Here is a 17,663-nt window from a genome sequence, read left to right as displayed (position 1 = left end):
GGGCGGTGGGTACCAGGGATAGAACTCAGGTGCACTCAACCATTAGCCATATCCCCAACCCTATTTTGTATTTTATTTAGAGACAGGGTCTCATTGAGTTGCTCACTGCCTCACTGTTGCTGAGGCTGGCTTTGAACTTGCGATTCTCCTGCCTCATCCTCTTGAGCCACTGAGCCCAGCTCAAACTCATTTTTATTAGACATTTCCTTTAACTTTCTTTGATAAAACAACAGAGAGTAACTCTAGCTAACTTAAACAGAAGAGGAATTTATTAGAAGGCAACGGGGCAGTGCACAGAATTTAAGGGAAAACTTTAAGTCCAAATTGAGGAAGTGAGTTCTGGGGCCTCAGAAGGTGGAAGGAACTAAGGGAGATTTTCTACTTTTGGGTGAATTGGTTCCAACTGTTTTAGGTATTTTTATTTATTTATTTATTTTGTTTTTGCCATTCTGCCCAAGATTCCACGGAGAGGGTGCCAGGGAGAGGGTTCCTTGATTGACAGGCCCACAAGATTACTCAGTGAAGAAGTGAGATTCTTCAAAACAAAATCCGTGTTACCAGAGGAGAACAGAAGTTGTGGGAGAACAGAAGATGTCTGTGACGTTTGACTTTAGCATGATGAACTATGATCTCCCCCCCCCCCCTTTTTTAATGGAAAGAGTATATGTGCATGGTTTTTTAAAAATCTAAATAATACCAAATGGCTTTAAAATAATATAATGGACCTCAACTTCAAGCTTTGCATCGTGGAAATAGCCGCTTTCAACTTTTTTAGTTATTTTGTCTCCTGTCTGCCTCCATGTTAAATAACATGCTCATAGGCTTACAGTGATATTTCTTGATTTATCAGTCGTAGGCATCTGTTGACTTCCTGTTGTAGGAATTATGGGAGGACTTATACTCCCACCCCTTACATTCTCCTTTCCCATGATCCCACAGTTTTTAGCTGAATTATGGTTTCTGTTTAAAGCATTATAGTTAAAGGCATGGCTCTGGGAATTTAAGGTGGGCTTTAGTCAGGGCTCTGATGTTTTCTTTGACCAGAATTACTTTGGTAAATTAATTTCTTCATTCTCAGTTTCCTCGTGGGTAAAATAGGGATAATAACTAACACCTTCTCATGAGGTTGTTGTAAGGATTAAGTAAGATAATACATACAAAACATTAAGCACACTTCCTGCCACATGCTTGCTAAGTGCTCAGGTGTTAGCTGATATTTTCTATTCATTTCTCCACTATTTTAACCTCCTTGGAGCACCCTGGCCAAAGGATGGGGGAAAAGTCGGGGACCTGTTGGGCTTGGTCGAGGTGTGCTCCTCATTCTGTTGACATTCGTTTTTTCTTATCTGTTCCTTTCCCTTTCCTTGATTATTTAGATCCCTCTGCCCTTGGAGGACCCCAAGAGTGAGAGAAGGCCTGTGGACAGACCCAGAACAAAGATGTGGGTGACCTTTGCTAAGTCCTTACTCGGCCAGGACTGGTCCTAAATGGGGGTGTGTTTAGGGTTCATTATTGGCGTCCCTCTTGGCCCTTTTCTTCTCCTTTTTCTGGCCTCAGAGCCAAGGCACTGTTGTCCCCTGATTAGTGATTCCCTTTAAGTAACCTGTTGGTGTCACCCTTCCTCAGAGCAGTTGCATTTTTTTCATCCTCCCTAGTGTTGTGTTGGGTTGTGTTTGATTTATGTTGGCCAGAGAGGTTCTTTCAACAGCATGGTAGATCTGGAATTCGTCATCGGTAATGTGAACTCTTGTCTTTGCCATGGAGTAGGTGATATTCCTGTAGGACCTCAGCTAAAATTGAATAATGCCAAATCTTTCCTGAGCCCCACTTTTTCAAAACCTAGAACTCTGGTTTATTGAAGGCTTACCATAAGCTTCATATATTTTTTAAAAAAATTTGTAGTTGTAGATGGACAGAATGCCTTTATTTTATTTGTTAATTTTTATGTGGTGCTGAGGATCGAGCCCAGGGCCTCTCGCATGCTAGGCAAGCACTTTGCCACTGAGCAAAGCCCCAGCCCCATATATATATATTTTATAACAGCTTTATTGAAATATTATTCTTTTATTATTTGGTACTAGGGATTGAACCCAGGAGCACTTAACCACTGAGCTACAACCCCAGCTCTTTTTTATTTTTTATTTTGAGACAGGGTCTTACTAAGTTGCTTAAGGCCTCACTAAGTTGCTGAGGCTGGCTTTGAACTTGCAATCCTCCTTCCTCAGCCTCCCGAGCCACTGGGATTGTAGGTGTGCTCCATGGTGCCTGGCTAGGGTTCTTATATTCATAGAATTGTGCAGTGATCAATAAATCAATTTCTAAAAAGAAGTCAATTTGAGAACTTTTTTTTTTTTTTATTTCATAATGAAATCCTGACCCAAAAGCAGTCATTCCCTATTTCCCCCTAGTCCTAGGCAACTACCAGTCTGCTTTCTTTTCTGTATGAATTCAGTGTTCTGGACATTTCATGCAAATATAACCACGCAGTATGTGATCCTTTGTGGCTCTTGTCAGTGAGCATGCTGTTTTTAAGGTTCATCCACATTGTAACTACATTTTGGTTGTTTCTACTTTTTGGCTATTGTGAATAATACTGCTGCAACCTTTGGTGTACAAGTTTTTATGTGAACAGATGTTTTCATTTCCCTTGACAAGAAATACCTGGGTGTGGAATTGCTGGATTGCAGGATTTGCAGTTTAAAAGAGGGCTGATCCTTGGTGCTTACTCTAAAGGAATGAATGAATTCTCAAGTGCTGAGATTCCGGCTCTGTGATACCTGGATGGGGAAAAACTGGGTAGAGGAATCTTTCAAGTTTGGTGGCTGTTTCTTCCAGTCGTGAGACTTGCCAGACTCAGCCCATACGTCTCTCCTCACGCCATCCAGCTCCTGCATTTTCTTACTTTCAGGAGCGCTGTGGCTGATACCTTCCAGCCTGCCGGGAATCTGGAGAATGCTGGGCTTTTGCCTGTGGAGGGAACTGTTGGGAGACCATCCTGGTTACCTAATCAATTGGCATTTGGTGACAACATTGCTCTGGGGTGGAGGCAGGTATGCTCCTGGATGGTTTCGGTTCCAGACACGTGTGCTCAGAGCAGGTGGGACTGGCTTCCTCACCTGCTGGTAATTATGGTGCATGCCTCTTTGGGTCACAGCACAGAGCCTTGTGTAATGCCTTTGTTTCCTAGAGGTGGGCAGGTTCAGTTGGTGGAGTAGGTGTGCGCTTAGAAGGCTGATAACCCCAATTTAAGCCTGGTTTCAGAGGCAGGAAAAGAAGAGGAGATGGGATGGGTACATGAAGGAAGGAAAAGGAAATGGTTTCCCAGGGTCTGTGGCACAGAAACTAAAATCACACAGTAAAGTGGACAGAGAATACAGAGGCAAAGTCACTTTTGCTAGCGCTTTGAGGGGAAGAGCCCCTGGGATTTTACCTGTTCATTCCAGGCTGGCTAGGCAGGAGGCAGGTATCCTGGAGAGCAACTGGCTCAGCAACAGAGCGTCTCCTGCAGAGCTGGGGATCAGGAGCCTGCTTCCCTCTGTGTGTCAACTCACACCAGGCCCCAGTGCAGGGCTCCCTGTCATGAGAAGGACTGTCCCATTTAGGGCACCATCCCAGATCTCTCTTCTCATTTCATCTCCCAGTCTCCCTGGTCATCCCACGCCTAGAGTTTGTTCAGCCCATGCCCCTGGGTAGGTAGCCAGATGAAAAGCAAACACTGGTTTTGTTGGCCAATCTGTCTGGAGGAAGAAAGGGAGTGAGTCTTCGCATTGTGCTTAACAAAGGGCCACTTCTGGGAGAGAGCACTGAGAAGGCGAGACCGTACACTGAGCCTGCAAGCTGCGTGGTTGGGAGTCTGCTCCAGAACAGGATGGGCACCCCACCAACCCGCCTGGCCCTTATTCCCCGCCACCCGGCTTATGGGGCTTTCCCCATCCTTCCCTCTTGTTACAAGAGGATGACAATTCCCCTTTCTCAGAGTGGGCAAGTTGAGTGGCTGCTACTGCAGCAGCTGTATGTTGGGGCGGGAGAGGCTGCAGAATTGAGGGACAGAGTAATGGAGGAGTGGGGTACAGGGTGAAGATGGATTCAGAATGCTGGTTTCCACTCAGAGAGAGTCTCTACTTCCTTTACTTCTCCTTAGAAAAAACTTTACCCTGGGTCCTCCTTGCACTGCCCAGTCCTAGGGGCCACACAGAACCCTGGAGAGGGGCCTGGGGAAACAGGTTCTCCCAATCGTTATCTTTTCCCACTGTCCTGAGCCTGCGGGATGAGAGCCCCTGGGGCTCCTGGTGATCTCTGGAGCCTCCCTACTTATCTCCTCTCTCCTCTTTTTCTCCCTGAGTCTTGATCTCTGAACCTTCAGCCGAGTGTTTACCCTCCTGCTTTGAGGAGTGAGTCACCCTTGGAGATTTGTTTGAACAGAGTGCAGAGGCTGCCTGTAATTTGGAGGTTGCTGGGCTTCTCCCCCAGAGTGTTTATGAGGTCAGAGGCTGCTTACCTTGTGATCAGGGCTGCTTTTTCCCTAGAGAAGAAGCCACCACTTCCATCTTGCCTCTCACAGAGTCCCCAGTGGGGCCCACCCTGCCAGACAGCTTGGGGGATTTCTCAAGCTCCCCGGAGCCTGTTCACGGGTATGAGGTCGCTCAGCTCCAGAACACTGCTGACCGCACCAAGCCCAGAAAGCCCAGGGGGCCGGGCACGTGGCTCAAGCGGTAGCGCACTCCCCTGGCATGCGCGGGGCGCTGGGTTCCATCCTCAGCACCACATAAAACAAAATAATGATGTTGTGTCCACCGAAAACTGAAAAATAAATATTAAAAAATTCTCAAAAAAAAAAGAGAAGTAAGCCCCAGGTTTCCCTCCTTGGCTCTGGGTTGGGGGCCGGAGGGGCTGTGGCCTTGTAGACTAGACATTCTCTGGTTCTGGAGGGTGAGGTGCCAGAGAGAGCCCTAGAGTTTTCACTAACTCCATGTAGACAATTTGCTTCACCACCACCCTCCCCGACCGGCAGGCTCTCCAGAACTGCTGCTGTCTCACCTCTGTGCAGTGGTTTATGGTTTGAAAAGCACTTTCACATTGTTTCTGCACATCTACCTCCCCTGCCTAAAATGTCAGCAGGAAGGGTGCCTCCACTTTACACAGAGAAACCGAAGCCCAGAGAGATGAAGGGTTTTGCTCAAGGATTAATGGATTTCAGTTGGGACTGCACATCCTACCCTTAACTCCAAGTTTAGTACTTTTTCTTTCCTTTATTTTGTTTTATTATAGGAGTATTGCACAATTTTTATTGTTTGTTTCTAAAGTCTAAAATACAATAGAAGGATGTAGAACAAAAGGTCTTTCACTCACCTGCCTCTCTTTAGTGTATATGAATTCTATGCTTTTCCTATGTGGGTTCCCCCGCCCCCAAGAAAGGCCATGTGACATGGTGGTTAGGAGCCCAGACCGAAACAGTAGGTTCTGGATTTGAACAAAGTTGTGTGACTTTGGACAAGATACTTCTGTGCCTGAGTTTTTTAATCTCTATGTTGATAATAATACCTACTATATAATATATTTTGTGAGGATTAAATGAGTTAATAACTATGAAGCCCTTTGAACAGGGCCCAGATACATAGTAATTGCTATGTTTAGGAGTTGGCAATTACTGATACTATGAACATGTATGTATGTACTTAAATAAATGAGAAATCATATTTTATTTTTCCATTACTTGGAATTGAACACAAGGTGCTTTACCACTGAGCTACATCCCCAGTCATTTTTTATTTCCAGAAAGGGTCTTGCTAAATTTCTGAGGCTGGCCCCAAACTTGTGATCATCCTGCTTTAGCCTCCTAAATTGCTGGGATTACAGGTGTGTGCCACATCACCTGGCAACCTTCTTCCAACACAGAAGTGATCACTGTCTTGAATTTTGTGTTTATTTCTTTGCTTTTTGTTATAATTTTATGACATGCTCAAATGATACCTTGTCTAATTTGGCATGTTTTGAATTCTATATACCTATTGTTTATATTCTATAGGTTGCTTTTTTACTTAACATTAAGATTTATTCTTGTTGATGCATGTTGCTACAGTTCATTTATTTTCACAGCTGAATAGTAATTTATTATACTAAAACACCAGAGTTAATTTATTTCTTGTCAGTGGGCTACCTGGATTGTTTATGGTATTTTTATCTAAATTTTTAAATTTTGGGGGGGGGGGTACTGGGAGTTGAACCCTAGGATGCCTTACCACTAAGTCACATCCCTAGCTCTTTTTATTTTTATTTTGCCACAGGGTCTTGCTAAATTGCTTAGAGCTTTGCTAAATTGCTGAGGCTGGCCTTGAGCTTGTGATCCTCCACCTTATCTTCCCAAGATGCTGGGATTATAGATGTATGCCACCATGCCCAGCTTTTTTATTTTTATTTATTTATTTGGTGATATTTTTCTATTGCTGGCAATTCTGTAACCATGCTTGCATATGTATTATTGTTGCATTTACAGGTTTAGTAAAATTCCCCCTTGATATCTTTTTTTTTTTTTTTTTTTTGTGCTGGGAATCAAACCCAGGGATTTAAGCATTAACATTTTAATTTGCATTTCCCTGATTACTGGTTAGGTAGAACATCTTTCATATATCCAGTCACCATTTCAGTTTCTTCCTGGAGTTGCCTTTTTTGGCCTTTGCTTATTTTTTCTTGACCCATCCTCCCACCTCTGGGTCTGCTTGTTCCAGTATTGCATTCTGCTTCTCTAAACTGAAAAGTCTGGATTTCTTTAAAAAAAAAAAAATAAATAAGGTTGGGAGAGGATCCAGATAATCCCTGACTTGCATGGCCTGGAATTCATGTACCTACCGCATATCTTTTTTTTTTTTTTTTTAATTCCCTCTAGTATTGGGACTTGAACCCAGGGCCTCACCCTTGCTAGGCAAGCACTCTATTACTGAGCTATATCCCCAGCTCAGCGTATGTCTTCTGAGTAACTACTCTGGGCCAGTCACTGTGCTATATGAGCTATCCATGTCTTCAAGGAGTTTGTGATTTGGGGGAGCAGATGAATGTATAAGTAGTTATAAAAGAATGGGGTCAGTGTTGTGGCAAAGGATATGTAGGGTGCAGTAGGTGCAGCTAGCAGGCTCTGCACCTGTGAGTCTTGAAAGCTGAGTGGGAATTCTCTAAGGCATCAAGGGGAGGGAAGGGCATGCCACTAAATGCTATTCTTTTTTATGGAGAGGAGAGAGAAAGGTGATCTAAGTACCATTTTGTTCTGTCAAAATGCATTCCCTGGGAATGTAGTGCAGTGACTGAGCACTTGCCTAGTGTGCCTGGAGCCTCTGGGCTCAGTCCCAGTACCAACAAAAACAACACACACACAGCCCCCCCCCCCCCACACACACACACAGGGAATACACTAATGGGGCTATTTCTAGGTGACAGGAAATTGCTTTTTTAAAAAGTATGGTTCCACGTTCACATGCAATCCCTGCACTCTTGGCTCAGTTTGCCCCAGTGGTAACATGTTGCGGAATGTTGCTGTTGATAGAGTACATTTCCACTCACCACAAGATCATGCTGATCCCTTTTAGAATCACATCCAGTTTCTTCTTGCCCTCATCCTTTCTTTAACTCCTGAAAACCATTAATCTGTTCTCCATTTTTATAAATTAATCATTTAAAGAAAGTTACATAAATGGAATCATTAGTATGGGACATTTTGTGATGGTTTTTTCACCCATCATCATTCTCTGGAAATCATTGCATTTACCAATGTTTTGTTTCTTTTTATTGCTGGGTCATATTCCATGACAGTAGATATATAATAGTTGGTTTAATTACTCACCCATTGAAAGCATCTAAATTGTTTTCAGATTTTTTTTTTTCCTTCCTTTCCTTTTGTTTTTCCCCCAGTTACTGGGGATTGAACCCAGGCATGCACTCTCTACCACTGAGCTACATCTCCAGCCCTTTTTATTTTTTATTTTGAGACGGTCTTGCTAAATTGCCCAGACAGACTTTAAACTTGCCATCCTCCCCCTCAGCCTTCGAGTATTATTACAGGCATCGCATACAACCACACAGACTCATTCTACAGTCTTTGCTTCTTTTTCAGCTCTTCTGTTCAGTGCATATCCGTTTTGGACTGCTATGCTGTCTTCGCAAAATGACCCTTTTATCATATCTAGTGTCTGCCTCTGTCTTTTGTAATTTTCGTTATTCTGAGCTATCAAAGTAAAGCCACTTTGGTCAGTGTTTACATGACATATCTTTTCATATCCTTTTACTCTCACCCTGCCTTTATCCTTATATTTGAAGTGTGTTTCCTGTAGATGGCATTTATTGGGTCATTTACTTTATTTCATTTCTTTTAAATGGACAGATAAAATTGTATGCATTTACCATTTACAATGTACTGTTTGGAGTATGTATACATTGTGCAATGACTGAATCTAGCTAATTAGCATGAGCATCACTTCACAGAGTTATCTTTTTTTGTGTTAAGAATGGGTCATTTTTACTTGGTGTATTTAGACCACTTACATTTACTGTACTTATTGATATGGTAAGTTTGCCATTTTCTTTTTGTATTTTGTTCTCTCTTTATTCCATCTCTCTTTTCTTATGCCTGCCTCCCTATTACTTGAACACTTCTTAGGATTCCATTTTGATTTGGTGATTGCTCTAGTATTGCTTTATATATGTAACTTATCACAATTTGCTGGTGGTGTCATTTTACCAGTTTGAGTGGTGGGGGGCGGGGCTGGACTCGGTGCTACATGCCAGTAATCCCAGTGGGTGTCAAGTTCAAAGCCAGCCTCAGCAATAGCGAGGCCCTAAGCAACTCAGTGAGACGCTGTCTCTAAATAAAATACAAATAGGGCTGGGGATGGGGCTCAGTGGTTGAGTGCCCCTGAGTTCAATTCCTGGTATCCTCCCCCCCCAAAAAAAATCCGTTTTTTTCCTTTATATTTCTTTACCCTCCCATTTATATTGATTTAAGTATTTCCTCTGTATAACCATATTACATGGTGTTATAATTTTAGCTTCAATCGTCAGACATAACTTAGAAACCTGAGAAGGGGAAACCCTGTTGTATTTAACCATATTTTTTCTATCCTTGTTTCTTTCCAGTATTCCAAGGTTTCTTTTTTTTATTATTCCCTCTGCTTAGAGAACCTTTTAAGCCATTCTTTTAGTGTAGGTCTGATGAGAAAGTCTCTTAAATTTCCCTTCATCGGAGGATGTCTTGATTACCTCCCCTTCCTGAAAATACCTTCCCTGGGGATAGGATTCTGAATTAACAGTTCTTTTCTTTCAATACTTGAAAAATATATTCCACTTCCTTCTAATCTCTGTCATTGTAATAAGAAATCTACTATTATTATAATTGTTTTGCCCTGTAGATGATGTGTTATTTTTTTTTCTGGCTGCTTTTAAGATTTTCAAAAATTTGTTTTTAGTTATCAGAAGCCTAATTATGATGTATCATGACATTTTTTTAAGGTTTGTTCTATTTGGGGTTTGCGTTTCTTTCTTTCTTCTTTTTTTTTTTTTTTTAGTTGTAGTTGGACACAATACCTTTATTTTCATTTATTTTCACGTGGTGCTGAGGATTGAACCCAGGGCCTTGCACATGCTAGGTGAGCGCTCCGCCACTGAGTCCCAGCCCAGCCCTCTGTCCCTGTTTCTTTGGGTACTTTTTTTTAAAGAGAGAGGGGGGGGGGGAGGGAGGGAGAGAGAGAGAATTTTTTTTTTTTAATATTTATTTTTTAGTTTTCGGTGGACACAACATCTTTGTTTGTATGTGGTGCTGAGGATTGAACCCAGGTGGCACGCATGCCAGGCGAGCGCGCTACCGCTTGAGCCACATCCCCAGCCCTCTTTGGGTACTTTTTCAACTTATCCCTGTCTCTGTTGTCTGGTCTCTGATGACATGAATGGGTGTCTCAGGGACTCTAGCCAGCCTCCTGCCCTGTGCTCTTCCAATTGGAATGCCTGGGTTCATGAAAGAAGCCAGGCTTGATGACTTTCATTAACTAATAGCTCCTTTGTTCTGGCTGAAAGATGCCCTGCCCTGGCTTTTCTCAGCTGCCTCCAGGTAGATACAGTGATGCCGTGTCCTGAGGAGGAAGAACTGGCAGCCTCTTTGCCTATTTTGAAATTGTTTCCTCTTCTTTCTTTTCTATTGTTCTCTGGAATGTCACAGAGCGGTCACTGTAAACTCAGAAAATGCTTTACTTCCCCAAGGGCTGTGGCAGGCGGCAGTTCTCCAGGATGTAGTAGCAGAAGGAACACAGGTAACGGAGACATGGATGCCTGGAAGGCCTTGGAGTGCTTAGGGAGCCACACAGGAATCATTCAAATGGAAGAGACAAGATAATAGGATGCCCAGAATGCAGGGTAGCCTCGCGGAAGATGTGGCCTTTGAGGTGAACTCTGTGGGGCTTGAACCTACCCCAGGTGAGAACAGGAAGGAAGTGAAGGAGGACGGGAACAAGGACACTGAAGATGGAAAGCATGGGGCGGCTTGGCCAGTTTGAGGGACCACAGCAGGAGAGTAACCAGACTGGAGAGCCCCTGTGGATCTGCCTAAGGATCTAGCTTTTATTTGGTAGGAATTGAGTATTTATAAAACCAGCTACTTTTCTGGGATTGGAAAGTTTTGGGGTCATTCCAAGAAGTGGGAATAGGCTAACATTTGTGTGCTCCCCTCTAGACATTTTTAGTTAACCCCCTCATTGCCAGGGTATGGTAGAGTACCCCTATAATCCCAGCAGCTAAGGAGGCTGAGGCAGGAGCACTGGGAGTTCAAAGCCAGCCTCAGCAATTTAGCAAGGCGCTAAGCAACTCAGTGAGACCGTGTCTCTCAATAAAATACAAAATAGGGCTGCAGATGTGGCTCAGTGGCTGAGTGTCCCTGGGTTCAAAAAGAGAAAACCTCATTTGGATGTAGTATTCCAGTTTATAGATAAGAACATTGAGTTAACTGTCTGACCACACTGAGATTTGAGTGTCTGACCAAAGACTGACTTCTTCTCCACCAAGTTCTATAACATTTGAAAAGAAGGTTCCTTCAAACCTTCTAGGGTAAGATGGCCCCTGCTTTTCCCTCTTGCTCCTTTTTACCCTCTCTCATTCTTAAATTGTATCCAGAAAGTTAAATTTTTACCCTTTGAGTCATGAAAGAAAATCTACGTTATCTTTTGAAATTAGGATGATCTCTAGATAATACCTATTATCTTGTCTGCTTTCATTTGGATAATTTCTGTGTGGCTCGGAGAAATGGGTTTTAGATTCAGGTATTTTTTTATAGCCTGGGTCAGGAAGAACTCCCTAGTCTTGTAAAGTGCAGCGATGGCGTCGTGGCTGGTTGCCAGGGCCCTTGTGGATTGGAGTGATCACTCCAGGGACGACCTCCCTGGGGGATGGGGAGTAGTCCTCTTGGTGTTTCTTGTGATGTGAGAACCACAGTGGCTCCACTGGAGCTGTTTGGAGCAATGTGCCATCGAGTGTCTGGTGTGGTAGAGAGAGGACTTTCAGATGCCCTGGGGACATGCCAACACCCAGGAGTGACTGATCTTAGGCCAGCTGACACCACATCTCTGGGCCTCGGTTCTCGCCTGTGAGCAGTGACTGGTCCTAAGGCTTACTGCACAGGGCTGGCTAACATGCACCTGCACCAGCAGAACTTGTACTGCAGACTGTAAAGGTAAGGAGTCACTGTTGCTGTCATTGTCATTGTTAGGGCAGCGTGGACATTCTCAGACTGACTCTCCAGAGTGAACTGACAGGAGAGGAGCTTGAGCACATAGCCCAGAAGGTATTGAGGTTCCTGGGGGTCAAGGCCTCACCCCTCAGCCACTTCTCCTTCCCTGCTACTGACCACTCACCCCAGTGCTGCCTGAAGCCACCCTGCTGCTGTGAGCTTGGGAGCCTCTCCTTTCACACACATCTAGCTGAGCTCAGCATTACGCACTGCTCTAGGGGGTGGGGACCACTGAAGTGAAACTAACCTGCAGTTTCTACTAATGATCCCACCGAGTGTCCTTGAGGCTGTGTGGCTTCCTTTGGAGGTTCTGAAATGAATTTTTGGACGGGAAGCAAACTAACGCTTCATGTCTTTTGAGGAGCAGGTCTAAGTACTGGTCAAGGGACAGGAGTTCTGGGCTTGTCGCGTGGTCTGTGAGCCGCTCTTCTGTCTCCCTTCCCGGCAGGTGGGCAGGAAGACCTATGCCATGGTGTCTGGTCGTTCGACTGGTCATTCTCTGGCCTCGGAACTGGTGGAGTCCAGTGATGGACATGAGGAGATCATTAAGGTAAGCGTGACACCCCCTTCCCCCTCCCTCCTTTTTCCTACAGGCACATGCAAGGGGACAGCTGAGTGTTGCCAAAGGGAGCTTGTGGTCTGGCTGGAAGGACTAGACCTGAGTGCTAGTTCTTGGTCGTCTCCTGGACAGATCTTAATTAACCAGGAAACCACAGTCTGCTGTCATGACTTTGGTACAGCCTGGCCCAGGGTACGGGGATGGACGGGATGATTTTTCTGGGTACGTGTCCACTTTGCCTATGTTTTGCTACTGGAGATTCTGGAGATAGCGGGGAGATGTGTTCATGGTACTTACTTTTAAGAATTAAAATGATTTGGCTGGACATGGTGGCACATGTCTACAATCTCAACAACTCTGGGGGCTGAGGTAGGAGGATCACAAGTTCAAGGCCAGTTTGACCAAGGTATCAGGATGCTGTCTCAAAATACAAATGGAAAGGTCTGGGATGTACCTCAGTGGTAGAGTGGGTTCAATCTCTGTACCAAAAATAAATAAAATAAAACAGTTTGCCTGGTGCATTGGTGCACATCTGTAATCCCAGCTACTTAGGAGGCTGAAGCAGGAGGATTGTAAGTTCAAGATCAGCCTCAGCAATTTAGTGAGACCCTTTCTCAATAACAAATAAAAAGGGAGTCAGGGGTGGTGGTGTATGTAGGAGGATCATGAGTTCAAAGCCACCCTCAGTAATAGTGAGATGCTAAGCAACTAACTCAGTGAGAACCTGTCTCTAAATAAAATACAAAATAGGGCTGGGGGATGTGGTTTAGTGGTCGAGTGTCCCTGAGTTCAATCCCAGGTACCCCCAAAATAAATAAATCAATAAATAAAATAAAAAGGGCTGGGGGTGTACCTTAGTGGTAGGGTGCCCCTGGGTTTAATTCTCAGTACCAGAAAACAAAATTAATACAATTTTTGTTATTTCTTTTGTAAAAATAGTTTTTTTGTGATATAACTCACACACCGTACAATTGACCCAGTATTCAGTGGTTTTTAGTATGTCCACAGAGTCGTATAATCATCAACATCGCTAATTCCAGAATATTTTGTTATTTTTCCCAGCTCCTGGCAACCAATAGTCTACTTTCTGTCTCTTGGATTTGCCTATTCTGGATATTTCTTTATGTATTTCTTTATTTTGTTGGGGGTACAGGGGTTGAACTCGGGCGCTTCACCACTGAGCCACATCCCCAGCCCTATTTTGTATTTTATTTAGATACAGGGTCTCACTGAGTTGCTTAGCAACTCTGTAAATTGCTGAGGCTGGCTTTGAACTTGTGATCCTCCTGCCTCCACCTCCTGAGCTGCTGGGATTACAGGCGTGGGCCACTGCCCGTTTTTTTTTTTTTTTTGGTGTTGTGTTGGGGATTAAACCCAAGGCCTTGGGCATGTGAGGCAAGCACTCTACCAACAACTGAGCTATGTCCCCAGCCCTGGGTATTTTGTATAAATGGAACCATACAATAGATGGCCTTCTGTCTTTCTTTCTTTCTTTTTTTTTTTTAAAGAGAGAGAGAGAGTTTTTTAATATTTATTTTTTAGTTTTCAGCGGACACAACATCTTTATTTTATTTGTATGTGGTGCTGAGGATCGAACCCAGCACTGTGCGCATGCCAGGCGAGCGCACTACCGCTTGAGCCACCTCCCCAGCCCGACCTTCTGTCTTTCACTTAGCATACTTTGAAGGTTCATCTATGCTGTAGCTTGTATTGGAACTCACTCCTTTTATGAAATAGTGAGCATCAGTTGGTAAATACCTGGGTTGTTTCCACTTTCTGCCTCTTGTGAATAATGCTGGTATAAATTCTCATGTGCAAGTTTTTGTGTGAACTTGTTTTCAGTCCTCTGGGTATATCCCAAGGAGTGAAATTGCTAGGTCATTTGGTAACTCTATATTTAATCAAAAGGAACTGTCAAACTTTTTTCCAAAGAAGCTGCCGCATTTTACATTTCCAGCTTTCTCTACATAGTGGTCAACACTTGTTGTTACCTGTCTTTCACATTGTAGCCGTCCTGGTGAGTGTGAAGTGGTATCTAGTTGTGGTTTTAATTTGCATTTCCAGCATGACTAATGATGTTGAACATCTTTATGTGTTTATTTCCTGTTTATATTATCTTGTTTGGAGAAATATTTATTAAAATCCTTCACTCATTTAAAAAATCCAGTTGTCTGGGGCTAGGATTTATAGCTCAGTGGTAGAATGCTTACCTAGCATGTGTGAGGCACTGTGTTCAATTCTCAGCACCACATAAAAATAAAGTAAAGATGTTGTGTCCACCGAAAACTAAAAAATAAATACTAAAAAAAATTCTCTCCCTCTCTCTAAAAAATAAATAAATAAATAAACAAAATAAATAAATAGAATGAAGGTATTGTATCTATCTACAATTAAAAATTTTAAAAACCCTATTGTCTTTTAATTGCTGAGTTCTAAGAATTGTTTGTCTATTCTGGATATTAGGCCCTTATCAGATATGATTTGCAAATATTTTCTCCTATTTTGTGGATTAACATTTAATTTTCTTAATAATATCTTTTTAAACATAGAGGTTTTTAATTTTGATGATGAAATTTCTATGAGTAGGTCTGTGATCCATTTTGGGTTAATTTTCATGTATAATATGAGGAAGGAGCCAAGCTTCATTTTTGATAAGTAGGTATCCACTTTTCCCAGCACCATTTATTGAAAAGATTATCTCCCACTCCATTGAATTGTCTTGGCATTCTTGTAAAATGTCAGTTGAGTGTATTATTACAGTATTATTATTGTTTCTAGATGTTCAGTTTTATATCAGCGATCTACTTGTCAATTCTTATGCCAGTACCCTGTCTTGATTTCTGTAGCTGTATAGTAAATTTTGACATTGGAGAATGTGTGTGAGACCTTCAGCTTTGTTCCTTTTCAAGATTGTTTTAGCTACTTAGGGTTACTTCCATTTCCATATGAATTTGAGGATCAGTTTATAGTTTCTGCAAAGAAGCCAGACTGGATTTTTTTTTAATATTTATTTTTTAGTTTTAGGTGGACACATATCTTTATTTTGTTTTTATGTGGTGCTGAGAATTGAACCCAGTGCCTCACGCATGCTAGGCGAGCGCGATACCACTGGAGCCACATCCCCAGCCCCGAGACTGGATTTTAAAAATAGGAATTATGCTCATCCATAGGTCAATTTGGAGAGTATTGCTGTCTTAACAATATTGAGGGTTTTTTTTTTTGTTTGTGTTTGTTTTGGTTGTAGTTGGAAACAATACCTTTATTTTATCTTTGTGTGGTGCTGAGGATTGAACCCAGTGCCCTGCACATACCAGGCAAGCGCTCTACCGCCGAGCCACAGCCCAGCCCCAACAATATTGAGTTTTACAATCCATGAGAATGGGATGTTTCTTTCTTTCTTTCTTTTTTTAGGTCTTTGATTTCTTTCAACAATGTTTCTTAGTTTTCGAATAAAAAGTTTTGAACTTCTTTTGTTAAATTTATTTGTAAGGTTTTTTTCCTTTTTAATACTATAATAAATGGAAATGTATTCTTCATTAATTTTTGTTGATTATTAGTATATAGAAATACAACTAGGGCTGGGGTTGTGGCTCAGTGGTAGAGCGCTTGCATCGCACATGTGAGGCCCTGGCTTCCATCCTCAACACCACATAAAAATAAATAAACAAAATAAATATGTTGTATCCATGTATAACTAAAGAATATTTTTTAAAAATAGAAATCCAACTAATTTGTATATATTGATCTAGTATCCTTAAGCCTTGCTTATTCATACTATGGTTTTTTTCTCTTTGAGGATTTTCTATATGGGTTATGTCATCTACAAATAGAGATAATTTCACTTCTTCCTTTCCTATGCCAGCATCTTTAATTACTTTCTTTTTCTTACTCAGAGTCATTGCATGCCCCTTGAGGAAAGCAAAACTACTTTATCATTCTGTCAGTGTAACCATTGTGAGCATCTTATTGTGTGTTCTCTCAAATATCTTCCCGTACATATCTATTTTTTTTCAAACCAGTGAAATTGTATTATTACACTGTTTTATTATCTCCCCTGCCCACATTTTAATGATATATTGTAACATCATCTATATCTAAAATGTAAATAACTGACTTTTTTTAGTATTGTATGGTTTTTTTTAAATACCTTTATTATATTTTTATGTGGTGCTGAGGATCAAACCCAGTGCCTTGCACAAGTGCTCTACCACTCAGCCCCAGCCCAATACCTGACTTTTTTCTTTTTTCAATGATTGACCTCTCTTTTACTTCTTTATTTTATTTATTTATATGTGGTGTTGAGAATTGAACCCAGTGCTTCACACATGCCAGGCAAGTGCGCTACCACTGAGCCACAGCCACAGTCACAGCCCAGTATCTGACATTTTAATGACTATATAATATTCTGTTAAAGACGTACCATAATTTAATTAATCACCCATTGTTGGACATTTTGTCTCTTTCCATTCTTTTATAACTATGCATAATATTTTGCAGAACATATGTTACTAAATTGTGTATGTAATTTATAATGCAAGTAATACAGAAATATTGTCTCAATTTTAAAAGATTCAAGCATGGTATGCAAAGTATTTAAATCCTCTTTTTTACCCCTCTTTCACAGAAGGAGCCATAGTGAATAGTTAGCTATTCATTCTTCCAGTCCCTTTTCCATATAAAAAAAAAAACAAAACATATAGTTATATGTTGTTTAATTGATTTTTTTTGCACTAGTATAAATTCCCAGAAGTAATTTTAATAGTTCCACAAGTAAACATATTTTCATCTCTTCTGTTTTGAATCACCAAATTGCTACCCAGTAAATTGGTGGTAATAATTTATCCTCCTTCTACCAGTATATCAGGATGTGTTCTCATGTGGAATTAATTTAACTTGAGGTTTCTTTTTTTTCCTTTACTTTTTTGGTACTAGGGATTGAACCCAGGGTTGCCTAACCACTGAGCCATATCCCCAACTCTTTTTAGTTTTTATTTTGAGACAGTGCCTTGCTAAACTGCTGAGGCCGGCTTTGAACTTGCGATCCTCTTGCCTCAGCCTCCTGAGTCCCTGGGAATACAGGCGTGCGCCACTGCACCTAGCTTAATTTGAGGTTTCTTGACTAAATAGCATTGTCTTTCTTCTTTCAGGTGTACTTGAAGGGGAGGTCTGGAGATAAGATGGTCCATGAGAAGAATATTAACCAGCTAAAGAGTGAGGTCCAGTATATCCAGGAGGTGGGTACCCCTTCCCTCTGAGGAAGTACCTAGGCCATTTTGCTAAGCCTTACATTTGGGGGGCTCTTCTTTTGTATGGGGACTGTTTTTTTCCCCTTCTCACTTTATATCACTG

General features: G+C 41.9%; 1 protein-coding gene across 2 annotated transcripts in view; it reads left to right on the top strand.

Annotated features, from left to right (window-relative positions):
* The window catches only part of Tuft1 (tuftelin 1), a 42,424-nt gene that overhangs the window by 2,896 nt on the left and 21,865 nt on the right, over positions 1 to 17,663 (top strand). Inside the window, exons 2-4 of one of the 2 annotated variants that reach the window (XM_027953769.2) lie at positions 11,735 to 11,809; positions 12,204 to 12,305; positions 17,462 to 17,548. In XM_027953769.2, the coding sequence (XP_027809570.2) occupies positions 11,735 to 11,809; positions 12,204 to 12,305; positions 17,462 to 17,548 (264 nt within the window). The remainder of the gene's footprint in view (positions 1 to 11,734; positions 11,810 to 12,203; positions 12,306 to 17,461; positions 17,549 to 17,663) is intronic. The other variant, XM_027953770.2, reaches the window with a different exon arrangement.

The sequence above is a fragment of the Marmota flaviventris genome, chromosome 10 (genome assembly GCF_047511675.1).
Source record: "Marmota flaviventris isolate mMarFla1 chromosome 10, mMarFla1.hap1, whole genome shotgun sequence".
Classification (NCBI taxonomy): domain Eukaryota; kingdom Metazoa; phylum Chordata; class Mammalia; order Rodentia; family Sciuridae; genus Marmota; species Marmota flaviventris.
This window is presented reverse-complemented; position numbering and strand designations above follow the sequence as displayed.